The 24,888-nt window shown below is 53.7% G+C and overlaps 1 protein-coding gene across 3 annotated transcripts in view; it reads right to left on the reverse strand.

Annotated features, from left to right (window-relative positions):
* Positions 1–922: 922 nt before the first annotated feature.
* LOC144722007 (rho GTPase-activating protein 44-like) overlaps positions 923–24,888 on the reverse strand; it is an 86,223-nt gene continuing 62,257 nt past the window's right edge. The window contains exons 7-23 of one of the 3 annotated variants that reach the window (XM_078600058.1): positions 24,504–24,621; positions 22,697–22,765; positions 21,251–21,332; positions 19,388–19,515; positions 18,381–18,492; positions 17,770–17,851; positions 16,642–16,722; positions 15,164–15,277; positions 13,792–13,883; positions 13,133–13,415; positions 9,483–9,884; positions 8,073–8,702; positions 7,175–7,314; positions 5,892–6,055; positions 4,689–4,911; positions 2,920–2,961; positions 1,929–2,038 (exon numbers count right to left, since the gene is read on the reverse strand). In XM_078600058.1, coding sequence (XP_078456184.1) covers positions 2,954–2,961; positions 4,689–4,911; positions 5,892–6,055; positions 7,175–7,314; positions 8,073–8,702; positions 9,483–9,884; positions 13,133–13,415; positions 13,792–13,883; positions 15,164–15,277; positions 16,642–16,722; positions 17,770–17,851; positions 18,381–18,492; positions 19,388–19,515; positions 21,251–21,332; positions 22,697–22,765; positions 24,504–24,621 — 2,728 coding nt within the window. In that variant the 3' untranslated portion in view covers positions 1,929–2,038; positions 2,920–2,953. Of the gene's footprint in view, positions 2,039–2,919; positions 2,962–4,688; positions 4,912–5,891; positions 6,056–7,174; positions 7,315–8,072; positions 8,703–9,482; positions 9,885–13,132; positions 13,416–13,791; positions 13,884–15,163; positions 15,278–16,641; positions 16,723–17,769; positions 17,852–18,380; positions 18,493–19,387; positions 19,516–21,250; positions 21,333–22,696; positions 22,766–24,503; positions 24,622–24,888 lie in introns of all 3 variants that reach the window. The other 2 variants (XM_078600049.1, XM_078600067.1) reach the window with 2 other exon arrangements.

The raw sequence follows: 24,888 nt of genomic DNA on the forward strand, positions 1-24,888 counted from the left end.
TAAACGTTGAGTTTTATAAGAGCACCACGGAGTGACCAGCCCCTCCCCACCCAGCCCCACCTCTCCCACCCCCCACCCAGCCCCACCCTCCCCACCCAGCCCCTCCCCACCCTCCCCACCCAGCCCCACCCCTCCCATTTTTGGATGCACGACGGACAGACGGACATAATAATCCCCTGTGGGCTGGTGTAACTAGGAGGTTCCTACCAGTAACAGAGAGGCTTCTCCCGCTACCTATCTCGCCGTGTCTCACTCGCCCTGTCTCACTCAACATTGTCTCCATTACCCTGTCACTCATCCTCTGTCACTCGCCGTCTCTGGCTACCTGTCCTCATCATATCTTCCGCACCTTGTCTCGATTACCCGCCTCTCCCTCACCGTGTCTCACTCGCCACGTCTTCGCATCACCCCGTAAAATGCTAATGCCGAATCGCAGCATTGACCTCATCTCCCCGACTGCGCGTTCCGCCTATCTTCTGCTTTTCTCACGTCGCACGTGAACGATCGGAGGTGTCCCCACGGCTCCTGCTCTCTTCCACGTCATTGTCTGTGTCCAGGCAACTCCGGTCAGCCCAGGGTCACGGGGGAGCGGGAAACCTGGGTGTCAGGCAGTGGCACAGGCATAACGTGGTTGGCACGGGCCCAGGGTCTTACAGGGTGTCAGCCAGTGGCTCTGGCGTAGCGTGGTTGGCACAGACCCTAGTGCAAGGATTTCATTATTGGGGGCCCCTCGTACATTGCCCCCCTGTTGGTAGCCGAGTTCCTGGCTCCGTTTTCCCGTGGGCACCGGTGCCGTTGCACCGCACGCTCGATCGCCACGCGCCGCTGGTTCTCGGCACACACCGCGCGCGCTCTGCACACGGCACGTAAACTAAGCAGGTATGTAAAATATGCAACCATGCAAAGCACACGGCCCACTGCCTGCGGTACACAACAACAGACCGTTTATTTTACATAGTTTACTTTTTGGAGTGCTCTTTTTTTGTTTGTTTCCAACCGCAAACCACGGACGCACACGGATGCAACACAAGTACCTTCATGGATATCCTCGTGACTGACGAACGCTATAGGCTTGAAGAATACTGCACACGGGTTTATTTACATCGCCAAGATTTACAATACAGCACACGGCACAGCGAGCTAACTGGCACTCATCTTCTCTGGAGTAACGTTCAATTCTGCCGCTCGAAAATACTTGTGTTTTTAATATATACTGCATCTACAATACATGGACATCAAAGATGACTAAATACTCACTGCTATTCGCAGTACAATCAATGGATATTATTATAATTTTTCTCATTTGTTATTTTTTTCCTTCTCTTTCCTGCGCGAAAAAAAAACACAATCAAGTTCTATATTTGGCAAATCAAAGATGCTTTTGTCCAAAAAAACAAAAACAGAGATAGAGGCAAAGACATGCATTGGATATGGCAGTTGTTGGACCCGGTCACACCGCACGGCAACCGCGAGATAAACACCCCCACACCCCCTCATCCTCGGCAAGCACACATCTCGCAACAGCAGCAGCGTCAGCGTCGTTCGCGAAAGGCGAGCGGCGCTCGTTCTTGTTGCCGGCAAAAAAACACACACAAGGCAAAACGGGGCGGTGTAAACAAGGGGGAAGGAAGTGGTCCTCGATTGAGCCGGCTGAGGTCATTATCCCACCACGACGACGACGACAAAAGACGACGACAGAAACACGCACACCGCACGGGCATAATCCATGGAAAGTTTGATAATACTTCGTAAGATTGCGATGCAAACGGAGCGTTCCTTATTTACAACAAAAAAAACCTGGAGACGGACAGAGGAGTGGAGAGTGGGGCGGAGGTTTTGGGGGGGTGGGTTGTTTGGCGAGTGGTCGGGCCCGGCGCCGCTTGGTGAAGGCCGGGCAGCCCTCAGAATGCGGTGCTCTCCGCGTCAAAGTGCTTGGCGTGCCCGTTGCTGGGCTGGGTGCATGGCGTCGCCTCCAGGCACCTCTGCCCGTCCTGCCCGTCCGCCGCCACCGCACCGTGCGCCGTCGGCTGGCGCGCGCCTTCAGAGTTCGCGGGCGAAGGGAATGGATACAATTACAGTCGTGTTATCGCTTTTGTATTTCGTTGGTGGCGAGGTGAAATAAACCCGACGCAAAAACGTTGGCGGTGCGTTTGTTTTTAGTGTAGGTATTTTTTACTTATTTCGCACCGTACGTAGCCAACCGTGCTAATCGGAGGTGTGGGGAAAGGACAACAACCTGAACACAAAAAGCAGTTCTAAAGAAATCAGTTTTTCAATCTAGATGTAAAAGTGCATAGCTCCTGTGGCTTCCTCATAAAATGCAGATGAATTCGGTGTTTTATTCCCCCACCGGGAGCTCCTTCAGGAATTCAGCTCCAGAAGAAACTCCCAGCGATGCGGATCGAAACGTGTGTGATGTCGCGCCGCACGGAAACGCAGCGCAACACAAAAACACGCCGGAGCACGACGCAGCAGCAGCAGCAGCAGCACAACCGCGACGAACCCTACGGAGCAGCGCGCGTGCGTTTACTCAGGGCAGCGATGATTCGGATGCGGTTAGGTTGTTGTGAGGGAAGCTTCACGCGCGAGCTACGCTCACGTGAGGCTCAGCAGTGGGAGGCAGATGAGCTCAACAACTCTGAAACTGTGGCTTACAATCGCCAGTGTTACATGCACAGCACCGGCGCACATCACTCAGCTGCGCATTAAACTCAACCTGGATTTCAAAAGTTGACAAGGGCTTATATTTTGACGGAATGTATATATATTTTTAAGTATTTCAAACATGCAAATAAAAAGCGATAAGCTCCCGATTTTAACCCCCCCCCGCAAATTGACAAACTGGGCCGAGGTTGAAGTTCAAGGCAACGTCAGCGCTATTCTGAATTCGGAAAAGTGTTCAAAGAAAGTCCATCTTACCCACGGCATCCTCGTACAACCAGAGCTCCCCCAATCAGACAGCTGCCAGACAGCAAGCGGGGGGGGGGGGGGTATTGCAACGGTGAGAAAAGACAGCCGTCACCAAACCCAGCAAGCACAGAAGGGAGGCCCAGCTCATGGAGGCCCCCCCCCCCCCCCCCTTGGCGGGTGTGCCCTCGGCCCTCGGCCCTCGGAGCCAACGAAGCAAGAGGTTATTGTGACGACAGCACAGCGGCGGTTTTACTTTGGCAGACATGAAAGGAGGAGAGGCGACACCGGCGAGGCGGCCTTTGTTAGGTTTTGCGCGATTCTGGGAAATTGGCAAATTAGCCTTTCGTTAATAATATTCCCTCTGTTTTCCCCACCTTTATCCCGATTGTACCATTGGAGTCACGGTCATGAGGTATATATGCTGAACCTCTTTCGCACTGTATGTAGCCAACCGTGCTAATTGGAAGTTAAGTATCTGTTTGAATGTCTAACAGAACAGGAGTGTGACCCTCTATGTTAGAGAGTGGCCCACGGAAGGGGATATGGCAGAGCTACGTCCGAGATACTCTCTCGAGCAACCCTCTGGTCTGCAACGTAGAGGGCAGCTTTGTGCCACCCACTCTCCCACTGGGAGCAACGTTTGTCGCGTGATAATTAAAAGGATAGTTTAACTCTCAGAGCTGGAATTGAGCCAGTTATTGGTGGCAGAGGCCGAGTCCATGGACTCACTAAACTTATTGTCCTTCCCCCGCACCTCCGATTAGCACGGTTGGCTCCGTACGGTGCGAAAGAAGTTCAACGTGCTTTCATACCCCCAGTGTTAACCCAGCTGCTTGCCAGGATTCAAACCCAGGAGTCGCAGCGTTGGCAGCTCAACGTTCACACGCTTTTGTGCAGCCGATCGCAAGCTCCGCGATGAATTGCCATGCGCACAAACCGCGACGGAAGGGAAATTTCAAGGCATCCACCGTCGAGATGAGAGCTGACGGTCGACGACGAGAGGGGGGGTGGGGCATGTTGGAAAGTTGCACGGGGAAAAATGAGCTCGTGCATGGCCAAAGGTTGGAGATGAAACGAGCCTTCGCAAGATCCAGCAGGCGGCCATGGGGAATCAGCGCAGTAGTTTGTAAGCCCGCACGGCGCCCGCATGTACACGGCGCAACCTTGTGGCGAGACGCGTCATCACCACCGGCACATGCGGGCCCCGCAGTGCTCAGAGCACGGCCTGCACACGGTCAGCTCTGGTGGTAGTGCAGATGGCTGTGTTTATGGGTGGTAGTGCAGGTGGCTGTGTGTATGTGTGGGAGGGAGTGCAAATGGCAACGTTTGCTTGTGGTAGGAAAAATGGTAACTGTGCATGGGTAGCTGTTGGGGTTGCCACCTCCAAAAATACAAACAACTGAGACATATGATGGGAAGAAGAACAATATCTCACAATACTGGAAGAGGAGAGTGCTACATGTGTCTTGAGCCGTGCAGTGTTAAGCAACTGACAAAACCCGGGACCTTTAATGTCCTGGGAAGATTTACAAATCTTCCAGCACAAATATTAAAAAAACCCAGAGGATCCTGAGAAAAGCAGCATCGGTGGCAACCCCAGAAGTAAGTGCTGAGAAGGCTACGAACACTCGGTAGTGCAGACACTTCTCTGTGGTCTGCTGGTAGCGAACATCTGGCGGTAGTGCTGAGACAGCTGACGTGTACGGCAGGTAGTGCCCTCGTGGCAAAGCGGAGACTACGGCGTACACAGGCGGTCGTGCGGAGGTGCCGCCACTCACTGGTGGACATGCTGGGCCTGTGGTTGAGGATGGGCTGCTCGGAGCCCGGCGTCGTCGGGCTCTTAAAGTCCTGCGGCGCCGTGGCCGAGCCGGGGTGCAGGCCCGGGGGCTGCGGGGGCGGTGGCACGGAGGGCCGCTGGCGGGGTCGCGGGGTCGGGCGGCTCAGGGTCATCCGCCCGGAGCTCTCCCCGTCGGGGTCGGCAGGGGACAGCGGCGGCGGTTTCTGCCGACGCGAAGGGAACGCACGAGAGAACGAGTTGGCGCATCAAAATATAAGAATTGGTTTTACCCCTTTCTGGCAATAAAACAGGAGGTGTTAAGATGTTAAAACACCAAATTGAAACCTTTTGTAAGGAATCCTGTCTGCATTAACAACACGTACTTTTGCAGTAATTTTTTTATTACTTTAGTATAAATACATGTTAATTTTCATTCATATGTCGTTTGTTTCAGACTTTATGTGAACGAAAAGACACAAATTTGCCCGTTTTCTCATTGAAAATAGGTAAATTTCAAAACATCACTGTCCTGGTCACAAAAGCAAAGTTTGTGGGGAATAATAGCCATCTTCTGTACTTTTTAGGCATAAGCAATTACGAAATAACACTTAATACCCAGGAACAAAAATTGTGTTACATACAATTTGTTTTGCATGTTCACCACAAGTACGTGTGGTTACTGCAGATAGGATTCCTTCCAAAAAGTGTTTTTTTGGAGTTTTAACATCTTAACACAACTGTTTTAGTGCCAGAACGGATAAAACCTATTCTTATATTATTAACAAAACAATTTTCATTTTACCAGGTAAGGCTCTTTTTCAGAAGCGACCTGGGCACAAATGATAGCTCAACGAAGTGGCTCATCACGTGGACATTTATGGCAGCCAAATACTCTGAACGAGTGATGGTGATTCTAAACGGAAAAATCCACACGACCACGGGGAGAGAGACATGCAAACTCCCAATATACAGCAGGCGTCAGGGTTGGGATCAAAGCCACGACCATCTCTGCATAGCAGGCGATGCAGTTAACATCTCCTAGCCACCGTCGCCACGGGGCTCGCACTGCGCCACACGTCAAGACCGTTCCGTCCACTCTCAAATCCCTCGCAGGGTCATCCCGGGTTCAGCCTCCACGTCGCGTGAAGCCCCAATCCCCCGCACCCCGCACCACCCCCTACCCCCCCACGCGGGCGCGACGTACGGGGGTCGTGGGGTGCGCCGCCTTGGTGGGGGGCGTGCTGGGCGGCGTGGATGAGCGGCTCGTCGACCCGGACGAGGAGGGCGGCTCGCTGCCCGGCTCCGCCGCCGGCAGACAGGGCGGCTTGACGGGCGGCTTCGGTGGCGGCGGCGCCGGCTTCTTGCTGGCTGCGGCGGCAGGGCACAGCACGGCACGGTCGGCACACGCGGGGGATACAAACGCGCGCGCGGCCACACGTGGCGCGCGCGGCGACACGTGGCGCAGGCGTGTGCAGCGTGTGGCCATTTATGAAACTGCCATTTAAAAAAAAAAAAATTTTTCATTAAACAAGAGCCCGGGACAAAGCGCGAGCGACTCAGAGAGAGGGGGGGCGGGGAGCTACAGATGTTCCGCGGACGACAAGCAGCGGAAATGGAAGGTGAATGGTCTCACTGCCCTATTACTCCTTTAGGGGGCAACGTTCGGGAACGTGGAATTTTTAGGCGATTGGAAGATGAGAGAAGGGGGGCATTAAAACTATTTTTTAAACGATTAAAGTATTTTTATTTTATCAGGCAAGGTCCACTGAGCTATGTAGCTCTTTTTCAGAAGCGACCTGGCCACCAAATGATAGCCCAATGAAGTGAGTTATCATCAAGTGGAAATGTATAGAATCTAAATACTCTAAACGCATGGTGATGTTGATTCTAAACGTGGAGGGAAAAACTGGAGGACCCGGAGAAAAATCCACACAAACACAGACAGGAACATGCAAACTCCAAATATACAACATGTGTTAAGGGTCGAGATCGAACCCACGACCTCCTGTATACCAGGGGAGTTAGTTAACATCTCGCCACCGTGGCGCCCCAAGTCTTCCCCATCCCCTTTCAATCGGTCTTTGGCGTTTATTCGTTTCACCACCCATGACCACCGCGCATCGCTTCCGCACCTGGGGGCTGGTGGTGCTGTCCCTTCACCATCTCATGGCCCTGAGTGGGGGGCCTACCTATGGGCTGAATGCGACCGCCACCACGAGAGAGGCCTATCGCGTCTAAATGCGCCACAAACGACATTTGTCCGTGACCGCAAGCAAGCATCTTAGCTGTACTAATCGGCTACCAGAGGGGTATACGTTAGCCCTGACAACCCCGTACTTTAATCGACACGTGCTCATTCACAGCTGCCATGCCAAAGGCCTCGCAGTGAAAGAGGCGATCGACCTTCGGTGGGCTCAAGGTTTTCGATCGCTGCGTGAAACCCGTCGTCCGTCGCGCGAGTCCGCCCATGGGGGGCGGAGACCGTACCTCTGCGGCCGAGGCCGGGACTGGGGCCCGACAGCGTCTGGTTGGCGCCGATGCTGAGCTGGGCGAGGCCGGAGCCCGCGTGCGCTGGCAGCGTGCAGCTCTTCTGCATGGCGCTGTCCTTGCCCGAGCTCCTCAGTGTGCTGAAGGGAACAGCGGCCTCCGCTTAGAGAGGGCGGACAAACTACGAGCGGCAAGCACACCTACAGGTGTAGTACAGGTGTAGTATAGGTGTAGTACAGGGGTTCAGCCGCAGGCGCCGCTGCAATGGTAGCGACGGCCATCGTGAGGCCGTGAGCTCAGAAGGTGAAGGTCAGAGATGGGAGATGGCGAAGTTAGTACACAGAGATGAACGCACGCACACGCACACACGCGCGTGCGTGTGCGCATATGGGTCCGGAGGACACAAAGGCAGGATGGGATCGAAAAAGCAGGCGAGTTAATCCGCTGGGCCGGGACGCCGTCAAACTCCGCTCATCCATTGGGGAGCGGCTGCCGCATGCGGGAATGGACCAGCAATGTCCCCGGAGCACGGTGGCCACGCACCGACGGCCCGGCGAGCCGCACCCCGGATGCGTTCTGTCCGCGATGCTTGGGCCGCGAGCGAGCGCTGGCGAGAGAGATGGCTCCAGGGGCATGCGGAGGAGGAGGCAGCGATGACGGTGATGCTATCCCGGCGCGACGCTACGCTCCGGCATGCACGGAGGGGGTTAGCGCCATGCAGGGTCGCACACGCATGGACAGGGTTCGGGCTCAGGACGACGGAGGACAGAATTTGGGTCGTCGCGCCGGGAGGATCCTCGCTCGCAACGGGAGGCACGGGGGAGACGCGACGCGGCACCGGGAAGGCGCCGCGGCGGTTTTACCAGGGCGATGGGGCTCTCGGGCGTGCCGTCGTTACCTATACAGACCAGGCCTGGCCTCTCGGGCGCAACCACAGCCGACGGTGCGGCCGGAGGAGGAGCCGCCCCCCGTGGGCCCCAGCGTCCCCGTCGTCTGCCCGCCCAGGGTGGCGCGCTTGGTGAGCAGCAGCGGCGTCTTCATGTAAACGGGCGGCGCCGTGCCGGGCTCCGGCACGTGAGTGTCCGACGGGGACGGCTGCTTGGGAATCGCGATGTAGGTAGGCCGAGGGTTGTAGTTTATGTCATAGTGCTGCTGCTGCTGCTGTTGATGCAGCTGCTGCTGCTGTTGTTGCTGCTGCTGCAGCTGGAGAGGGTGATGTTGTAGATGATGCTGAAGGGGGTGATGGTGCTGCTGATGCGGCTGCTGCTGATGCGGCTGCTGCGGATGCTGGTGGTGGTGGATCTGGAGCGTCGGTGGGGCACAGTGGCCCAGCGCCGCCCGTTTCTGCGGCGAAGTGGGCAGCGTGCTGGAGCCCCCGAACAGCCCGTCGGCCACGGGGGGCTTCGTTGGGTGGAATGAGCTCGTGGTGGGCGGGGGCCGCTCCTCCAGGGAGGAAGAGGAGAAGGAGGAAGAGGAGGAGGAAGGGGGACAGTGGAAAGCCAGCCGCCTGGACTGGAGCCAGTGCTCGCTGTTAAGACACAACAAGGGAGGAGACAGGGCAGTGAGTCATTGCTCACTCTTAGACACAACAAGGGAGGAGACAAGGCAGTGAGTCAGTGCTCACTGTGAGACACAACAAGGGAAGAGACAGGGCAGTAAGCCATTGCTCACTCTTAGACACAACAAGGGAGGAGACAAGGCAGTGAGTCAGTGCTCACTGTCAGACACAACAAGGGAGGAGACAGGGCAGTGAGCACCTGCGAAACGAGTGGGCTGACAGGCGGGCATGGCCAGACACGGGCCGGAACCGTGAACACCTTGGACGCAACGGCCCGCGATTGACTGCGTGAGCACGGCAAACGCAAAAGCGGTGCGAGCGATTTCACCGTGCCGATCGGTGAAGATTCCCCCCCCCCCCCGTCAACATTAACGCCCTCGGTTCAAGATGACGTCACGTGAAAATGCGGTCCACCATCGTCGCCCAACGTTTTTGCCGCCCCTCCCATTCAGTACATCTGGAGGCACCCTGCAGCAGGGCAACCCCGGTGGCAGCTGCCCCTGCGTGTCACAAGGTGAACAGAGCAACGCCCTGCAAGCGGGCATCAGTCTACCAGTAGGGGGACATTTTGCTACGCGGCTTCCAGATTTAGTCAATTTGTAAGTAGATTCTCAGATTCGGCAAAAAGTGGATTGCGAAGACTTAGAACGGCTGGACTGGACGCTGCGGGTGCCGCCCGGGTGCCCCCCCCCCCATCCCACCACCCCCCACACGTTCCCCTCCCCGGCACGACGTCATGCACTCACTCACCCGGCCTCCTCCACGTGGTGCCGCGGGACGACCGGCGGCGTCGGGGCCGAGGGCGCGGCGGGGGCGACCGTGGCGGCGGAGGGGGTCGCCACCACGGGTGCGACCGGAGGAGTGCTGGGGGGCACGGGAGGGACGGGCGGCAGTGGGGGCGCGGGGGGCGCGGGGGGCGCGGCGCCGGCGGTGGCGGCGGCAGGGGGGAGCGGCGGCCCGGGGCTGAGCGGCGATTCCAGCGGGGTGGCGTCGGCGCCGGGCGACTGCTCCCCGCCGGACGTGGACGCCGCACGGCGCACGCTGCCCGAGAAGCCGGGGGGCCCCGCGCCCCCCCCGCACAGCGAGCTCCCCGAGCCCATGGGGCCCCCACGGCGCGCCATCCAGTCCGTGTCCATGACGCGCACGCCCATGCTGCGGGGGTGGGGGTGAGGAGGAGGCAGATCAACACGGAAGTGCCCCGCCACAGCCACCGCGGTCGCTTGAGAGCGAGCGAGCACGCCGGCCACAGAGTCAACTCGCTCGCAGGCGCCCCATTTAGAGACCGGCCCACACCGCGGAAATTAAGCGCATCCGAGGTGACGAGATGTTAACTACCTCGCCTGGTATACAGGAGGTTGTGGGTTCAATCCCGACCCTGACGCCTGCTGCTGTATATTTGGAGTTTGTTCTCTCTCTCCCCGCGGTCGTATGCATGTTTCTCCGGGTTCTCCGGTTTTTCACACCATATTTAGAATATACAAGCGTTTAGAGTATTCGGCTGCTATACATTTGCACATAAGCCGCTTAGTTGAGCTAACATTTGCGCCCAGGTCACTTCTGAAAAAGAGCTATAAAGCTCAGTGGGCCTTGCCTGGTAAAATAAAAAAAAGTTTCAAATGTGGCATTTCCATCCCTGGCTGTGCGCCACCAATGCAGGGGAGCACTTCCGTATTGCTCACTGAAAAGAGGACGGAACCCAAACGCTGCAGAGAGTTCTTATTTAGTCGGTGTGCACAACAGTGACATCACGGCCGCTGGTGTTGCAATCATAACAAGAGTAATAAAAGGGGATAATTGTAACCGAGCACGTTTGGTGTTTGTGCCGTTCTTACATTGCACGGCTCTCATTAATAAAGTCTGCAGTCAGCTCACAGTAAGGAGCAATTGTTGCTCCGCGTGTCATCCCAACCGATGAAGTTGTTGGGGATACATTTTTCGAATTTGCCAAATTTGGAGCCCAATTCCAACGAACAGTGCCCCACCGATCTTGAACGGCGCCAGGGGATCCTTTCAACGTCCCCTGTGATGCTGACAGCTCCTAGTAACTCACAGCCCCATTACAACCGCGGACCGACTGCAACGAGCGGTGAACGTGGCTACGGCTGGGCCCTAACCGCAACGTCGCGCCCCAATGCAACGGGGCCATCGCGCGGGACGCTTTTACAACAAAAAGTGACGCCGCATTCAAACTCGAAGGCGTGCGGAGAGAGGCCGATCAGGCGGCGCGAAGCAATCGGCCAAGGAAGGAATCTACGAAGATGTCTACGATCGTGCGCTGCATCCTCCCCACCCCACCACCCCCCCATTAGCAGGGAGAAGCGCGACTCTCTGTCTTCATAGCGGCCACACCGTGTGATTAGTGCTCGTCTGAATGGCACTACCCTGCAATGGATTTCTTTCGCGACCGTACGTAGCCAACCACGATAATCAGACGTACAGGGGGAGGGGGGGGGGGGGAAGGACAATACGTTTAGCGAGTCGATAGACTCAGCCTCTAACTCTCAGAGCTGGAATTTATCCAGTTATCGATGGCAAACTATCCTTTTAATTATCACGCGACAAACGTTGCTCCCGGTGGGAGAGTGGGTGGCACAAAGCTGCCCTCTACGTTGCAGACCAGAGGGTTGCTCGAGAGAGTGCCTCGGAGGTAGCTCTGCCATATCCCCTTCCGTGGGCCACTCTCTAACACGGAGGGTCACACGACTGTTCTGCGAGACATCCCAACAGATGCTTCACTTCCGATCAGCACGGTTGGCTATGTACAGCAAAAAAATATCCCAACACATACGCCAATGTACGGTATACATGTTGAACTTCTTTCGCAACCGTACTTAGCCAACCGCGCTAATCAGACGTGCGGGGGGGGGACAACAACAAGAGAAGCAGTTCCAAAGAAATTAGTTTCCAATCGAGACTTAAAAGCGCACAGCGCTCCAGTGGCTTACGAATAACATTTGCAACAGCGATTCGAAAGTAGGTCGTGCCAGACACCTCGTGGTCGCGGGAACGCTCGGGACGTCCACCCGTGGGCTTGGCCTCCGTTCACTCGGACTCACGGCGCGCTAAATCTGTCCGCCCAGCGCACCAGCTGGATGCGGTCACTCCTTATTTTTATTTTGTTTTCTGCTAAACATTTCACGTTTCATTTCCCCCGGCGGGGGAGGGGGGTGGGTGTGGTGGTGGGGGGGGAAATTATCAACAGCCCTCCTGCCGCCGCGTTACCGAGTGTCAGGCAGCGGAGGGTTAAGGTGTCTTGTAGTACCTTTGGATTTTCCGAAGGCTGAGGCAGCATTGAAGGGGTTAAAGAGACACCGTAAGGTTGTTAGTACGGACACACGCGCAGCAGCGACTGCGACGACCACGGCAACAACAGCCGCCAGTCGCCACAATGCAACGGTGAGGACACCACCGTGCCGGTGCCAGGTTAGGTGCACTCCGAGGCGCCGTGATATGTTAAAGCTCACCGGCATACGAGGTCATGGGATAGACCCAGGTGTTACGGGTTAACGGACAGAGATGACCGACAGACGCCGCCACCTGCGCTCCCACGGTGCCACTGTTCCACACACATGCACAGCAGGACGCGCGTAGACTATGTAGGCTACAACGACGTCCTGGGGGAAGTGGTGTTAGCGAGCGCCTATTAAGAGCGGCACGGTGCATGAGCCAGTTGGTGCGGCCAGACGCACGCTCGACCACTTTTATCTCCCCAGTGCTGATGTTTGCACTGCACCGGGTGCTCATTTTAGGCTGGGTCTACCTAGGAGAGTCTCAGAACAGGTGATATGAATTGCATCCAGAAGTCCATCCATGTGAAATCCATTTAGGGTTTGATTTTTATTTCTAACCCTGAGCAGTGAGCTCCACTGAGAACCCTGTGTGGTTGCTGAGTAAGGCTGACTATTTAAGTCTGCAGCTCTGTGCGAGCCTATGGGTCTCACTGCAAGTCTAAGGCTGTCTGTGCGAGTCTAAGGCTTTCTGTGTACGAGTCTGTGGCTCTCTGTGCGAGTGAGTCAATGGCTCTCTGTACGAGTGAGTCTGTGGCTCTCTGCGCGAGTGAGTCCATGGCTCTCTTTGTGAGTGAGTCTATGGCTCTCTGTGCGAGTGAGTCTATGGCTCTCTGTGCGAGTGAGTCTGTGGCTCTCTGTGCGAGTGAGTCCATGGCTCTCTGTGCGAGTAAGTCTATGGCTCTCTGTGCGAGTGAGTCTCTAGCTCTGTGCGAGTGAGTCTATGGCTCTCTGTGCGAGTGAGTCTATAGCTCTCTGTGCGAGTAAGTCTATGGCTCTCTGTGTAAGTCTATGGGTGTCTGTGTGATTCTATGGCTCTCTGTGCGAGTGAGTCCATGGCTCTCTGTGTGAGTCTATGAGTGTCTGTGTGAGTCTACGGCTCTCTGTGCTCACCCGTCCTTGCGGAACTCCATGGACACGTTGTCGGTGGCGATGCTGTGAGGCCTCGGCTCCTTGAGCTCGGTCTCGGGGGACCCCCCCCCGGGGCCCCCTCCTCCCTCTGGAGGTCCCCCGGACCCCACGGACCCCACGGAGCCCATGGAGCCCACGGAGCCCACGGAGCCCACGACTGGGGTGGTAGCCCCAGCGATGGTGGCCGGAATCTCGTGGTTGGCATTGTGGTTCGTCTGGGTGGGGCTGGACGCACCGCTATTGGCCGTCACCCCAAAATCCAGTTCTGGAATCAATAACAACAACAACCAAACAATCATATACGATACTAAACATTTTTATTAAATTTTGCCTGGCAAGGCCCATATAGCTCTTTTTCCAGAAGCGACCTGGCTATCACAACTGATAGGTCAACAAAGTGGCTTACCGTGTGGAAATGTATAGCAGCCAAATACTCGAAACGCGTGATGTTGATTATAAATGTGGAGGGAATAAACCAGATGACCCGGAGAAGAATCCACGCGACCGCGGGGAGAGAGACACACGCACACAACTCCAAATATACAGCAGCAGGCGTCAGGGCTGGGATCGAACCCACGACCTCCTCCATAGCAGGCGAGGCAGATAACATCTCCTAGCCACCATTCAGGAAGGCCACTGACCTCCAGGGAAGAACCAGTTGGCGTTCTGGATGATGGGCTCGATGATGCCGCCCGTGTGCAGCGACACCGTCGTCATCATGTCCGTCATGCTCCTGCACACGGGGGAGGGGGGGGGGTCACATGACCACAAGCTCACGTCGTACGGCTACAGAGGGTGGAGGGTTCGCGCGGCCGGTAAGGGGAGGGTCACATGGCCACGTGGAGGAGGTCACGTGACCGCATATCACAGGATGTTGTTCCAGGGTGGCGGCTCTCGCCGCTGTTGCGCACGCTCCGTGTTTGGCTTCTCCCATTCCACGTCATGACCGGGGTTTCTTTGTTAATTTCGCACGCTCTCTCGATCGGTTTCTCTCTAACATTTGAATGCCCGGCTCTCCGATGTGTTGTCAGGTTGTGCCGCGTGTTGCTCGCCACAACGATTAGCGTTTGGCTCCATGTGCTGGGAGCGCCTTGAAAGCATCGGAGAGCTGTACAGCACTTCCGTAAAAACCCACGCAGTCAGTTTGACGATTCGAATGCGTCGTTCATCACGCGCAACTACAAGTTATTTTAGCGTGTTTCTTTTATCACGCTAAAATAATTGTTTTTCCTTCACAATTCCTGAGCTTTTACCTGACCCTCGAATTCCAAACATCATAGATAACCACCGCTCACCTGCTACTGCCAACATAATCATATACGGTGGCAATAACATTGGAAAATCACAGGAAGCACCTGACTAGCGTCGCACAACTAAGGTGTCCATTGCTGCCAGGTGACGACCGCTGCTAGGCGATGACCGCCGAACGAATACATTAAAAGGTCACACTAATTACACACAAAGTGCTTGAGACAGATGAACCACAATACCTTGCTGATCTCGTCCAGGAGCGTAAACCATCACCACGCGAACTCCGGTCATCCTCGCAGGAGCGGCTTTTGGCTAGCTATCGAACAAAGACGGTGACCGCATTACACGGCGCTTTCCGATCCGCTTCTGCGGCCGTCTGGAACGCTCTTCCCTGCGATATTAGAAAGCCACTTCAGCTGTGCACTTGTAAATCATCTAGATCAACAAACAAATTTTTTTCGAGCTGCTTTTTGTGTTTAGTTTGTTGTTGTCCCTCCCCCGCACCTCCAATGAGCACGATTGGCTATGTACGGTGCGAAAGAAGTTCAACATAAATCTTGGGTCTTTCGGTAAAGTCACGTACTTATCCACGTGACTTTACCGAAAGACACAAGAAAATGAAGTTCAACACGGATACATACATCACCGACATCACCGTCTCCCCTCCTACCGCTGCCCACGTGGAACTGGGTAAGTGGCAGCCCTCACCCCGGGGCCCGTGAGTTCGCGCCGGACGCTGCCGTTTCCGCGTCTGCCACTCACGCTTCGTTGGGCGACCACAGCATGTTGGGCCCCAGCACGATGGCCATGTTGCTCGCCGTCATCTTGTTCTCGTCCTGGTGCTCCGAGAGTTTGGAGAAGAACTTCACCAGGTACCTTGCGCACCGCCCGCACGACAGGGGGGGGGGGGGGGGGGGGGCGGCCGCGTTAACGAGCGCTCGGGGTGCTGCTTGCAGACGCCGAGACGAAGAGACGCTCGACGCGGGTCGGTCACGTGCTCCACGGCGGAGGTTTGCACGACCGCGCGAGCGCTCGGCGCCTACGCGTGACTCCCCGTGTGACCCCCCCCCCCCCCTAGGATGCGGTGGCATTAGCGGGAGGCAATTTCCGCTGAAATATATAGATTTTTGTTTTGTTTTTAAAAATGTAACAAAGAATTAGAGAGCCTCCTCCGTCACGACGACCTAATTTTTTGCATTTTGCATGTCCCTCAGCAGTTACTTAGCAAATTAAAGTGCATTACCGCGTCCATTCCATCTACCGCAAGAAGTTGTTGTCGGGGCAGTTCAGGTCACCACGGGAGGAGGAGGAGGGGCGCAGTGACCCCTCATGCCGGCCGGTACGTTCCTCCACCACATCCCGGGCAACGGAGGCGCAGCGGACAGCCATGTCAGCGTTTACATTATTTAGATTAATTTGGCTGCTAGAAATTTCCACGTGATCAGCCACTTCGTTGAGCTATCATTTGCGGTCAGGTTGCCTCTGAAAAATAAGCTACATAGCTCAGTGGGCTTTGCCTGGTAACATAAAAATGGTTTAGCTGTATTTGTATAATTTGCGCTCCTATCGTGTTTTTTGTATTGTTAAGTTGTTGGAATGTTCTGACCCGCCCCTACTGGACATCTGTAGAAAAAGAGCTTCATAGCTCATCGGATTCCTCCAGCATAAATAAAAGAATCTGATGCCGAGAGGCATTTAGGCTGCATAAACACACACCGTCTTGCGTCGACTTACGCGGAGACCTACACACTCTCACAGATGTGCATTAACTCGCACGAGCCTACAATTGATGGCCTCTCTCTGGAAAAAAATGTATTATCGCCGTGCGGGTGTTGTTTTTTTGTAAACATTTTTTTTTTATCGTCAGTCAAGAAACTGGAATTGAACAGGCCGGGCGTAATGCACCCTCAAGATTAGGGATCGATCGAGGGATCATCGGGCCTCCGTGCCCTACCGTGGTCGGGGTAACGATCGGAATCGGTGTATATAAGATATAAGGTGTTGCTCGTGTCCGCACGATGTAAATCCACGCATTGATTGTGTCCCCACGACGTGAATCCACTAAGTGATTTTGTACCGTTTGCAACAAAGTTACGAATAAAATACATTTTACAAAAGAACCGTGGCCATGAATCGTGTTGATTCGTGGGCTCGCCGGTTACTTGGGCCGTCGTGGCGATCGTGGTGGTGGTGGTTGTTGGTGGTACGGACGAACTGGGCCACTGCTGGATGCCTCTCACCTCAAGTTGTCGTAGTTGGGCTTGGGCAACTGATTGCAGACGTTCTTCAGGGCCTGCAGACGTTTGTCCGGGTCCTGGAAGCTGTCGAGATGGAGAGACGGCGGCTCTTGTTCAGGAAGCGAACACAAACTAGTTATGAGTTGCCATGGAGCATTGTGGGTAAACGTAGATACACAAAAATACTCTGTTCTGTGTGAACTGCCTCGCCTGGTAAACAGGAGGAGTGGATTCAATCCCGACCCTTGATCCCTGTATGTTTGTAGTTTGCATGTCTCCACGTGGTCGTGTGGATTCTTCGCCAGGTCCTCTGGTTTTTCCCTCCAGATTTATAATCGTGTGTTGAGAGTATTTGGCTGCTATAAATTTCCACACGATAAGCCACTTTGGTGAACTATCATTTGTGGCCAGGTCACTCCTGAAAAAAGCAATATAGTTCAGTGTGCCTTACCTGGTAAAATAAAAAATAGTTTAGTTTTAGTTTAGTTTTAGATTAGTTTGTGATGAGATAAACGGTGACGATTAACGATGCGTTAATGCGTGCAGAGTGCATGTATTGTTGTTTGAGTGTGTGTGCGGGCGTGGTGTTGACAACCCACCCACTCATGTGCCGTGCCGGCCGTCATAGGTGCTCGCTAACACCACTTGCCCCAACAGTCTGTTAAGGTTATACGAAGGATCTTTGTGTGCACGCATGCAGGAAATTTGGCGACATTTCCACGCTCAACGAGCGAGCGCGTGCCCGTGTGTTTTAACCAAAGCACTCGTCGTTGCCGTTGTTGTCGTTGTTGTTTCAACTGCTCGTGCCGCATGGCACCGCTCGCTTGTGTAACCCGTAGAGAGCGAGTGAACTCTGAAGTGATAATTGTTTTTTTACCCTTTTATTTGCCAACAAAACGAGCACCTTTCTTTACAAGGAGTCATGTTTGCATAGACGACAATACCTGCAGTCATAATGCAAACAAAAAACATAACATTATGACTGCAGGTATTGTGGTCTATGCAAACATGACTCCTTGTAAAAAAAGGTGTCAGTTTTGTTGCCAGATAAAAGGGTAAAAAAAACAATTATCATATTTTTTCTTCTGGCAAATGAGGTTCCAATGGTGTAAATGAACTCTGAAGTCTTACTTAGATGCCTGAATCCACTCTTCGTAAAGGCTGAAGGTCATCAAGGGCTCCGGCAGCTCCCTCAGATAAGACTTCAGGGCCCCTGCACAGGACACAGCAATACACAGGGTGACCGTTGGCCCAACGTTGTATGTGTGCAGAGAAGACATCAACTAAAAACTATTTTTTGTTATTTTACCAAGTAAGGCCCACTGAGCTATGTAGCTCTTTTTCAGAATCGATCTGGCCACAAATGACAGCTCAAGCAAGCGGCCAATCACGTGGAAATTTATCTCAGACAAATTCTCTAAATACACGTCGATTCTAAAATGCGGAGAGAAAAACCAGAGGGCCCGGACAAAAATCCACGCGACCACGGGGAGAACACGCAAACTCCAAATACACAGCAGGCGTCAGGGTCACGATCGAACCCACAATCTCCCGCATACCAGGCGAGGCAGTTAACATCTCAAATATAGCTCAGTGGGCCTTACCTGTTTGCATTATGACTGCAGGTATTGTGGTCTATGCAAACATGACTCCTTGTAAAAAAAGGTGTCAGTTTTGTTGCCAGATAGAAGGGTAAAAAAAACAATCATCAAGATACAAATCGTTTAGCTCAGCAAGGTTACCGGCGGTAGCGTGCGGGTCCGACGCGTACTCCTGCGTTTCCACGGCGCCGCAGTCCAGCGCCGCCTTCAGTTTCTTGAGCCTCGATGCGGCCGGCGCAATCCGGAAGAGGCCCTGGCGGGAAGAGGGCGACGCGTGGCAGATCGAGGGCAATGCTCGCCGTGCAAGCGCCGGCCTCGGTTTTTTTTGTTCGCGTTGAAATGTCGCCACACCCCCCCCCCCCCGCCCGCCCCAAAATTGCATCCCGATTGTGGCATCGGTACCCAAGCCACGGGATGGATTGAGGGGTTGCTCAGGAATATTGTGATCCGATTTTTTTTTATATATGTGTTTTTTATTTCTTCCGGATCCTCTGGATTCCTTCACGTGTATAAATAGCTCGTTATTTGAGTAAAACCAGCTCAACATATATAGGACCGCAGAAATTGGTCAAGTGTTGGTGGCACCAGCTCACTGCCTGGCCCGCCGCATTTCCAGCTTTGTCTGTGGTTTCTCAGCGATTGTGAGATGCTGTTATCATGAAACGACGCAAACATTTAAGACAAAACATTAAAACAACATTAACATTATGCCTCGATTACCATCAATGGGGCAAATCACCGAGGCAATGGCTCTTGGCCATTTCATGAACACGAGAACGTGGCTCTCTCTGTGCACAATTACCATGTGAAGGACAAGTATAAAAAGACTCAATATCAGTTGTTGACGCTGCCTTTTTAATTGTGTTGCCACACAGAATCCTCTCGGGGACTCTTGGCCCAAAAGAATGGAAATCACAGAGCTACCTCCGAGGGGATTGGGGTTGGGGGGTCTCGTGCAGTCCTGGCGACACTGTGGGCCCGAGGGTCTCAGACAGAGGGAGCGGTTCAATCGGGTTACTCAGCAACGGATCCCACGTCCTTTTGAAGGTCTGCCTCCTTTTGAGTGTCGTCGTTACGAAGAGCCGCCGACGACGACAAAGACGACGACAAAGACGACGACAAAGACGACGACAACCACTGTGACCCACCTCCTCCTGCATGCCGCTCTCCAGCAGCATGGTGACGCAGCACTCGATGGGGAAGGCGATCTCGCGGCACGACACCTGCAGGTGCTCCTCCAGCGCCACCCCGAACGACGGCTTCTCCGTCCACTTGTCTGCAAGCGCACGACGAGACAGCGCGGCGAGCGCTTCCGTATCAACCCCCGGTGCTTCAACCCCTTTCTCGTTGCGATGACGTACGTGTACGTCATCAGTTTTTATCGTTTTAGTGTTTTGCTGTACATGTATGTTGAACTTCTTTCACGCCGTATGTAGCCAACCGTGACAATCAGAGGTGCGGGGGAAGGACAACAAACTAAACATAAAAAGCAGTTCGAAAGAAATTAGTTTTGAATCTAGATTTAAAAGTGGAAATCTCCAGTGGGCTTCCTAATATCGGAAGGAAGAGCATTCCAGACGGCCGCAGAAGTGCATTTGAAAGCGCGATATAGTACTTCCGATGTTTGGAATGACATCGGAAGTACTATATCGGTACCGAGGCTCCCACAAGGCCATGCGGGAGGGCGTGTGGCAGAGTTTGGCGCCAGCTATCAGAGTGCGGTTGTGTTGCTACGGTTCTCTGCGGTGAGTACAATGTCTTTAAAAACAACGGTGCTGCTACGCCTCTCTCAATAAAATGAACACTGAGCCGCATCCACGTTCTGACATTTAGCGGTGAGAATGGGACAGCCACCCTGCAACTTGCAGACGTCTCAGAATGGGAAAAGCAACGACGTGACCATATTTTGCCCTGTGGCCAATATTATGGTCGTGAACCTAATATTGTACGATGTGCCGTGGTATCATCGCCACATCGCAGCAAACACCCAAGTTCCAATTCACCCCGGCAGCAGCCCATGTTAGGCCGAGGCAGGCTCCAGAAGAAACCTACCCACGTTCCCCCTGCCATCTTGCTGTGGTAATTAACGATCGCCGGCCCCCGCGGTGAAGCTAATTGCCTTTTGTAATCGCGCGGTGCAGTCCTGGGTTCACTCCCCGTCACATCCATCATCGTGCGGCTTCAGAGTCTCGCGAGCAGCGGCTGCCCTCATAACTCAGGGGACTCGAGATGCGACGCTTCCCTCCCCCCCCGACCCCGCCACTGCAATGTCGACTTTCGTGAGCGTCAACTACGGGCAGCTAGCCGGGCGGCACGGACGTCACAGCGCCGAGAACCTGGGTTGCAATCCGGATTTCAGACGCCAGTGAAGAACCAGATGCTCATGTGTGGCGAGTCGATGGGTCTCAGCCCGGGTCACCAATGAGTGCACAAAAAAAACCCACTACATTCAATTGAGTTGCCCACTTAATTTGACAATTGAAACTATTGGTTTGACGGTCACGTGACGGACATTAGCCTCTCTGTGAGAGGCGACAGAGAACCGAGAGGTCAGAGTGCTGAGCGAACACCGCTTCCCGGGTTGGGATCCGGGGTTCCAGCCGCCAGTGATCAAACAGGATTTTCAAGTGTCGGGAGTCGATGGGTCTCAGCCCCGTTATTATTTTATTATTTCATTCTATTATTTTATTTCTATTATTATTTCGATAAATTTTAATTTTATTTTTTACCTACGTGACTTGACCGAAAAAACCTAAGAGTAGGTCTCAGCCCCTGACTGCACCGAAATCAAACTCGATCCCTCACCGTACCGACTGTGTGATCCACGACCCGACGCAAAAGGGGGCGCGCGCGTGTGCGTCGCGAGCGTCGTGCGGGTAGCGATCGTTCACCCCCGGCGAAAACAAACATCGCAAGGGGAACACAAAGCCCCTCGAGCGGGAACGTGTGCCGCGGGTAGCGGAGCGCGCCGTGCGAGCTGGCGCGGCGCTGGCTGGCGCGGCGCTGCTCACCTTGCTGGATCTTGAGCGCCGGCAGGATCTTCTCGAGGGCGCTCAACGACTTGCGGTGATACTCGGCCTGCGCCTCGATCAACTGCACGGGGGATGACAGATTGACGCGTGTTTCTCTCGTGTCGTCGTATTTGACCCCCGGAGGGTACAATGCAACCCGCCTACCTAATTCTGACTCCGGAATGAGAGGGTGGAGGGTGTTGGGTGCAGAGAAGAGCCAGACTGCTATTGTATCTTGGGGTCTAAATAATATTCAGTATTTAGATCCCGGGTGTCACTTTTCCATGGGGGTTGTCATATTACTGCGACAGATGCTGTACCCCGGCGGTTGAATTAATATCTAGTACAGGGGTCGGCAATCTGCGGCTCTGGAGCTGCATGCGGCTCTTCAAGGACAGCTTCGTGACCGCTATTCATCAAGGACCCACCGTCTCGTATTCACCACGTGGCATTGGGGCTCTTGAAATATGAAAAATATTGACAGAATTTGTTCTTTTGGTTGCCGACACCTGGTCAAGGACCTCACTTCACGCAGCTTCGGTTTGTGCGATTTCGCGTACATGCGGCTAACCTATTTCTACCCAAAATTCGCAGTATCATGCTTTGTGTACTGTGTGTGTGTATGTGCTGTGTGTGTACTGTGTGGGTGCACTGTTTGCACTGTTTGTGCACACTGTGTGTTCTGTGTATGTGCACTGTGTGTACTGTGTGTGAACTGTACGCGCTACTCGGCAGGCAGCCGTCTGCTCGTGCGGTTACGCTTCGCGCGCCCCTCTTCTTGGAAAGCATCTACTACTATTACTACCTCTAATACCACCATTACTACTATTACTACCACTACTATTACTACTACTACTACCACCACTACTATTACTACCACTACTACCACCACCACTACTATTACGACCACTACAACCACCACTACTACTACCACCACTACCACTACTACCACCACTACTATTACTGCCTCTACTACCACCACTACTACTACCACCACTACTACTACCACCACTACTACCACCACTACTACCACCACTACTATTACTACCACTACTACCACCACTACTACTACCACCACTACTATTACTACTACTACTACCACCACTACTATTACTACCACTACTACCACCACTACTATTACCACCACTATTATTACTACCACTACTACTATTACTACCACTACTACCACCACTACTACTACCACAACTACTACCACCACTACGACCGCGCAGAGCGAGGAACAACCTGCGTTGAGAGTCCGGAGTCGAAATTCAACGGGGGGTGAAAAACAACGCACGACACAGCACGACGCTGGCACGACGCAGCACGACGCAGCACGACGCTGGCACGACGCAGCACGACGCAGCACGACACAGCAGCTCCAACTAGCGGGCGACTTCCAGGATCGTCGCGTGAGAGCAAACTTTCCCCCGAGCGACAACCCACCGCAGCAAAGAACTTTGCGTATTCCCCTTCCTTGGCCATGAAGTTGTAGAGGTCGGTCGCCAGCTGGTCCTGCATGTGCACGCACACACACAACGAGGTGCCACGATGCAAACTGCCGCCGCCACCGCCGCCGCCGCCACCGTCCCGGCGTTCGGCAGCGGTGCACAACCACAATTCACAGCAACAAAGACTCACCACACTCAGCAACGACGCTGCCTCAAGGGAAAATACATGAAATCGTCGACGTTTCGGGGAACGGTCCTTCTTCATAGAACATAAACAGGGAGGTCAGAGAGAGAGAGAGTTAATAGGGGTTTGGGCCGAATGGGATTAAATTAAATAAAATTGTGATGACTGGAATAGTTTCTTAAAGTAGCTCTTGACAAACCCTTCAAAGATAACAAAAAAAGTACCGTATTACTGTAATAAATAAACTTATTTATTTTTGCAAGTAAAATTATCAAATGTCGCTGGCACAATGCATTGTGGGAAGGTTTGTTCTTGTGAAGACAATCAAGTTGCACCCCCGCCCCCCCCCATAGATATTTTGATATTTCTAGTGATCTGTTTACCTTTCCTATACTTTGCGCTCCTATCGTGTTTTCGTATCGTTTGCTGTTGTAACGTTTTGACCCCGTGCCCCTACGGGGCATCTGTCAAAAAGAGCTTCATAGCTCATCGGATTCCTCCTGCAGTCTAAATAAAATATCCCGATTCTGACCACGACGCCGCACGTGCCGGAATTCCAACCGCGTCGTGGGTCGGCCATAGCGGAGCCCAATGCCCTCGCCACCGTCGAGAACTGCTCACGTGACCTCTGGTCATCCGCACAGGAGAGGGCAGCACTTCACCACCGCACTCTGCATGTGAGAGTCATTGTTCTCACAGCGGTAACGTGAAGCTAAATCGAGTGCACAACTTAAACTGATCAACAAAATAGTACATTCGGGTTAGCTGCGTGGGAATTTGTTCAATAAGCCCAGCCGCCACCTGGTGCAAACGTTTACCGCTTGCGTGACTGAAAGCCAATTTATCCAGCTGGAACGGACAGAGTTCATTGCGTTCCACTGCGCACACTGGCCAGTGGAACGCAATCCAATTGCATCTCCCGGGGAGTCATTCTTCTGAATTCCTCACCACCACCACCACCACCTCCATCGTTGTCAAATCATCATCAAAAGGTAATAAAAAAAAAACAACATCCTTCTTTAAAATATATGTATTTAATTACTGTGGTTATTGTTTAAGGTAAGTAAAAAAAGATCGTTTGTTATAATTTATTTATTATTCATTGCTATAATTGTTATCAAACATTTACCACCCCCCCTCCCCCCCCCCCCGTTCACTCGCACCAGGAACTCAACCCTTTCCCCCCCCCCCCCCCGTTGGGACAAAGTTTCTGCATTCGCGAATTCTGCGTTCGTTAGGTGTTCTCAAGAACGTAACGCCCCGCGGACAGACAAAGGGTTGACTCTGACCTCATGGTCACGCCGGCCCCCGCCGGTCCGGGTTTAACTTCCAGAAGCGACCTGGTCACAAATGATAGCTCAACGAAGTTGGGCTCATCACGTGGAAAATGTACAGCAGCCAAATACTCTAAATGCGTGACTTGATTCTAAATGTGGAGGGAAAAACCGGAGGACCCGGATAAAAATCCACGCGACCACGGGGAGAGAGAGAGACACGCAAACTCCAAATATACAGCAGCAGGCGTCAGGGTCGGGATCGAACCCACGACCTTCTGCAAACCAGGCGAGGGAGTTAACATCTCGCCACCGTGACCGGGGGGGGGGGGGGGGGAACTCACCTTGCACATCTCGACCTTGTTGATGGCTTCCTCCATCTCCTCGCGCAGGGAGTCGGCTTTGGCGGCGAGGGTCTGGAGGTTCGTGCCGGGGGCTCCAGATTTGGTGGCCTGCTGCCACCTGCGGGAGGCACACATCCACAGATGTCCAGTAGGGGCACGGGGTCAGAACGTCACAGCAACTAAGAATGCAAAACACGATTGGAGTGCGAAGTGTAGGAGAGGTAAGCAAATCCTTTTTTAAAATTAACAAAACTATCTTCTTGTCTCCCCGACAGACCTGGTCTTCACCTGAGGACGGCTGCTTGTGTTGTGGCCGAAACGTCGCGAGAATTATTTTATTATGTTTTATTTTTATTATTTTATTATTTCCCTTCTACGTGACTTT

This window comes from Lampetra planeri, chromosome 1 (assembly GCF_965212315.1).
Source record: "Lampetra planeri chromosome 1, kcLamPlan1.2.h2, whole genome shotgun sequence".
Taxonomy (NCBI): domain Eukaryota; kingdom Metazoa; phylum Chordata; class Hyperoartia; order Petromyzontiformes; family Petromyzontidae; genus Lampetra; species Lampetra planeri.